We start from the raw sequence: 4,840 nt of genomic DNA, 5'->3' as shown, positions 1-4,840 counted from the left end.
TTAACAGAGTTATGCAGAGCATGCTGGGGGCTCGCAGAGGCTGGCAAAAGCACTATTTAAAGAACTGCCTGGCCAAAAATAGCAGCCCAAAGTTGGGCTCCAAAGACCACGCTCAGCCACCAAAATAAGTGGCCTGGTTTTCAAGCAGCCCCGTGGCTCCCAGGGAGGTGGCACAGCCCATGTGGGGACAAACCCTGGTGCCTTCCACATCTGTGGCATCTCCTGTTACCCACAGCGACGCTTTGGCATGAGAGGGGAATGAGTTTGAGGGCTTGAATTTCACCTGGATGCAGGATTCCTATTTGGGAAAGGTGTTTAAAACAAGTTACAGTCCCCAACCCTGTCAGCCTCTCCTGAGGGGATCACAGGGTGACAAAGAGGTGGCTTTTTGTCCCTGTTTCCATGGGGGCTGGGCTGGGACACCCACCTGTATCTCCAGCTGCTGTACCACTTGCATCTGGACTCGACACTGGGCCGTGCTCCGGTCATCAAGTGCATGTTCTGTGTTGAGGTGTCTGTGAGGAGAACACGGAGCTTTGGTTAGGCCTGGGCATGCCCAACACTCAGCCCCTCTGCTGGGGCCACACCTGGGATCAGCCCTGACCTGCAAATTGCTCAGGGATGCTCCAGCACTGCTGCCCAAAGCGGGGCTGAGCACCAGGGAAACTGAGGCACGGAGGTGACTGAGCAGAACCAGGCTGTGGCAGCACGCCAAAGCCAGGCTGGAGGACACTCAGCCCTACCCCAGGCAGCCCCAGGGTGCTCAGGAGCAGCCTCTGGCACAGGGAAAGCCCCGTGGAGGTTCCTGGAGCAGGCAGCTGGCAGGAGGTGCCAGCAGGACCTGAGGAGCAGGTTCCCAGGACAAAGGCAGCGCCATGGGAGGGTGCCTTCCACGCTCTGAGCAAAGCCCTGAGGGCACAAGGTGCCATTTCCAGGCTGTTCCCCTTCCTGCCTCGTGTTTATGAGGTGCTTCGTTTAGGAAGCAGCAGCACCTTTGGTCCTCATTGCCCTCCCTCCTCCCTTAGGCTCCTGGTGACAGAGCCAGGGACATCCTGGCATCACCTGGCCCCCAAACCCAGCCAAGCACCAGCGTGGCATCACCTGGCCCCCAAACCCAGCAAAGCACCAGCGTGGCATCACCTGGCCCCCAAACCCAGCAAAGCACCAGCCTGGGGACACAGCCTGGCATCACCTGGCCCCCAAACCCAGCCAAGCACCAGCCTGGGGACACAGCCAGCCCTGAGGATGTCACAAGGCCAGGCCATGTCCTTGCTGGGGTGGGCACAAACCCGAGGGGGCCTCACTGGAGGAGTGGGATGGTTTGGAGAGGGATTCTGGGGAAATGCCACCCCGGGAACACCCCAAAAGGTGATGCTGGGGGGTCCCAGGGGCCGTGTGCCAAATGCTCCCCAGGACTAAGGCTCAGACACCCCAGAGAAGGCGCCTCATCCTCCCCAGGCTGGCTCTGGAGCAGCACAGGAGTCTCACCCTGCTGCCTGGGAGAGCCTTCCAGCCCCAGCGTGCACAGACACGTCAGGGAGCCAGGCCCTGCTGCCAAACCCATCCCTGAGCAGAGCCCCCAGAGCCCCAGCCCTGCCCCTCTCCCTGCCTGGCACAGCCAGGGCACGGCTGCTTCTCCAGGGGAACAAAGCCAGGTGGGAATGGAGCCATCTCCCACTGACCCCCACCCTTACCCAGCACAGCTCCAAGGCCACGCTGCCCCTCCCAGCCCAGCACAGCCCACCCCAGCTGCCCATGGAGGGGATGCCCAGAGGATACCCAGGAGATGCCCAGGAGATGCCCAGGTGATGCCCAGGGGATGCCCAGGTGATGCCCAGGGGATGCCCAGATTCAAGGCAGGCTCCAGATGGGCTTGGCCTTTGGGAGCTGCAAATTTTCTGTCTGTCTGTCCCACACCCCAGCCCACGGTGGCAAGGAGGGGACAGAACCCCTTCCCCAGTGCTGCTGGGGAGCTGCCCTTGTGCCCAAGTTGACAAAGAAGGGACAGAACCCCTTCCCCAGTGCACAGCACAGCTCTGCCAGCCCCCTGACCCAGCTCTGGGCATTCCCTGCCAACTCCAGCTCCAGCTCCCAACCCGGAGCTTGCTCATCTGCCCCGTGCCACGGGAACATGCCCTGCCAGGCAGGAGGAGATGCCTTATCCCGGTTCACCCCGTGACTCAGAGGCAGAGGAAGGAGGACACAGGAGGCTGAATCATCCTTCACTCATCCCCGGGCTGCCTTCACACCTCCTCATCCTCCTGGGCAAGGCCTCTGGTGGCTTGGCACAGTCCGAGGGATGTTCCCACCCAGAGCCAACGCTCAGAGGGTGGCAGAGGGCGGAGGATGAGTGTGGAAAACCCCAAAACCTGCGCGCTGCAGAGCGCGGTGCTCGCCGAGCAGACAGCCGGGGAGGCGGGGGAAGGAGCCCCGTCAGCTCCTTCTGATGTCTTTGCTAAAAATCCCGGCTACAAAGAGATCTAATTGCAAATGAACTAATTAAGTAAACCTCTGACGAAGCGTGAAAACAATTTGTTTGACCCTGACGCTAGCAGAGGGCTCTCAGACAGCAGAGTTAATCAGTCAGCGCCGGAGCCCACAAGCGGTGTCAGCGGTGCCATCTGCCATCTGCTGCCTCCCCCCCGTGTCCCCAGCAGGGCTGCCAGCCCCCCTCGCCTGCTGCCCGGGCTCTGGCCTCCTCCAGATCATTCACTCATCCCATGGCTTGGCTTGGAAGTGCTCATAAAGCTCATCCCATTCCACCCTTGCCACGGAGCAGGGTCACCTTCCACTCCAAGCCAGCCCAGGCTTGGACATTTCCAAGGATGGGACAACACCAGCAGCCACTCCTGCTGGGTTTTCTCCTCCTCCATGAGGTCACCTAGCTCAGGGCACACACTTTGGGATGCCTGGATCAACTCCCAATATCTTCCCCTCCATCAGGTGCATTCTGTCCCTGATGGAATGCAGGGACAGAATCATCCTCTTTGGGATGCCTGGTGTCCTGTTTTCTCCTTCTCCATGTGGTCACCCAGCTCAGGGCACACACTTTGGGATGCATGGATCAACTCCCAGGATCTTCCTCTCCATCAATTCTGTCCCTGATGGAATGCAGGGACAGAATCATCCTCTTTGGGATGCCTGGTGTCCTGTTTTCTCCTCCATGTGGTCACCTAGCTCAGGGTACACATTTAGGGATGCTTGGTCTCCTGTTTTCTCCTCCATGAGGTCACCTAGCTCAGGGTACACACTTTGGGATGCATGGATCAACTCCCAGGATCTTCCCCTCCACCAGATGCATTCTGTCCCAGCTGGGACAGAAAAACCTGCCCCAAAGAGGTGACACTTACTTGACAAACTGCCCCAGGTCCTCACAGAGGGTTTCGCAGCCAGGCCACTTGCACTCTCCGTGGCCGTAGAGCGGGTGGGAGCCGGGGGTCTCTTCGTGGGAAGAGCTGCACAAGAGGGGAAGGGGTTTTCAGATGGGGCAGCTGGGATGCTCCAGCATTCCCAGGCGTGGGGACAGCCCCGGGGCACCCATGGGACACCCCACAGGGACAGCTCCTGTGGGTGCAGCAAAACAGCGCCAGGCCTCTTTTATGGGGTGGGCAGAACCCCCCCACCCCTCCCAGCCCTGTGGGTGATGGATCCCAGCCCCTTCCACCTCTCCAGGAACAAAACCACAAAGTGCCAGGGCCCGACCCGGCTCTACCTGTCCCTTCTGGGCGTGTGCATGGTGCTCTGTCCATTGGGCAGAGGGTGGTGGGAAATGGGAGGCGAGACCTTGGCGGCCGAAAACGAGGTAGAGTTGGAGGTGTTGGTGGTGAGGTCAAGACCTTCCTGCTTAATGCTGTCCTCCACGGGCTGGGTGGCCGTGACCTCCTTCCAGAGCTGCTGGAGGTCTGAGGGACAAACAGCTGAGGCACAGGACAGAGTGAGCAGGGTCAGCAGGGACACGAGGCAGCAGCCAGGGCTTCCTCCCGGCTCCCTGACTGCCCACATCTCACCCAGCGCTGGGAGAGCATCACCTGGAGCTGGGCACAGCAGGGGGAGGCTGCAGGGCCCCACTGGGAAACACAGATCAAGGCACCTGCAGCACTCACAGAGCTGCTCCCAGAAGGGAGAAGAGCCTGATTTCCCAAATCCTGGCACCCTTCTGCCAGAGGAAGAGATGCCCTATATCCTGGCACCCTTCTGCCAGAGGAAGAGAGGTACCCCAAATCCTGACATTCCTCTGTCAGAGGAAGAGGTGTCCCAAATCCTGACACCCCCTTGCCAGGGTACCCCAAATCCTGACACTCCTCTGCTAGAGAAGAGTTGTCCCAAATCCTGGCACCCTTCTGCCAGAGGAAAAGGTGTCCCAGATCCTGACAGTCCTCTGCTAGAGGAAGAGGTACCCCAAATCCTGACACTCCTCTGTCAGAGGAATAGTTGTCCCAAATCCTGGCACCCCTCTGCCAGAGGAAGAGATACCCAAATCCTGTCCCAAACCCTGGCACACCCCTGCCAGAGGAAAAGGTGCCCCAAATCCTGTACCCCCCTGCCAGAGGAAGAGGTGCCCCAACCCTGCACCCCTCTGGAACCCAGACCCCAACCCCTCACGTCTCCAACCGCTCACACCACCATCCCCAAACTTTGGGGGCACCACAAAACCCAACACCAGAGCCCCTCCCCAGCCCCCCTCACCCAAATCCGGACAAGCTCCAGCCCAGAACCCCCCGCAGGCCGCGGTGCTTACCTTGGGGCAGGCTCTGCAGGGGCACCGTGCCCTGCCCCGGCGGGAGGCTCACCAGGCCCTGGCGCTGCAGGTTTAACAGGTGCTGCTGCTGGAGCTGCTGCA

General features: G+C 60.4%; 1 protein-coding gene across 1 annotated transcript in view; it reads right to left on the bottom strand.

Annotated features, from left to right (window-relative positions):
* FOXP4 (forkhead box P4) overlaps positions 1–4,840 on the bottom strand; it is a 29,065-nt gene that overhangs the window by 10,413 nt on the left and 13,812 nt on the right. Inside the window, exons 4-7 of the mRNA XM_031063552.1 lie at positions 4,739–4,835; positions 3,713–3,917; positions 3,351–3,455; positions 428–515 (exon numbers count right to left, since the gene is read on the bottom strand). Of these exons, the coding sequence (XP_030919412.1) occupies positions 428–515; positions 3,351–3,455; positions 3,713–3,917; positions 4,739–4,835 (495 nt within the window). The remainder of the gene's footprint in view (positions 1–427; positions 516–3,350; positions 3,456–3,712; positions 3,918–4,738; positions 4,836–4,840) is intronic.

This window comes from Geospiza fortis, unplaced genomic scaffold (genome assembly GCF_000277835.1).
Source record: "Geospiza fortis unplaced genomic scaffold, GeoFor_1.0 scaffold14, whole genome shotgun sequence".
Taxonomy (NCBI): domain Eukaryota; kingdom Metazoa; phylum Chordata; class Aves; order Passeriformes; family Thraupidae; genus Geospiza; species Geospiza fortis.
Note: the sequence above shows the minus strand (reverse complement) of the source record. Positions and strands in the feature narration are given on the sequence as shown.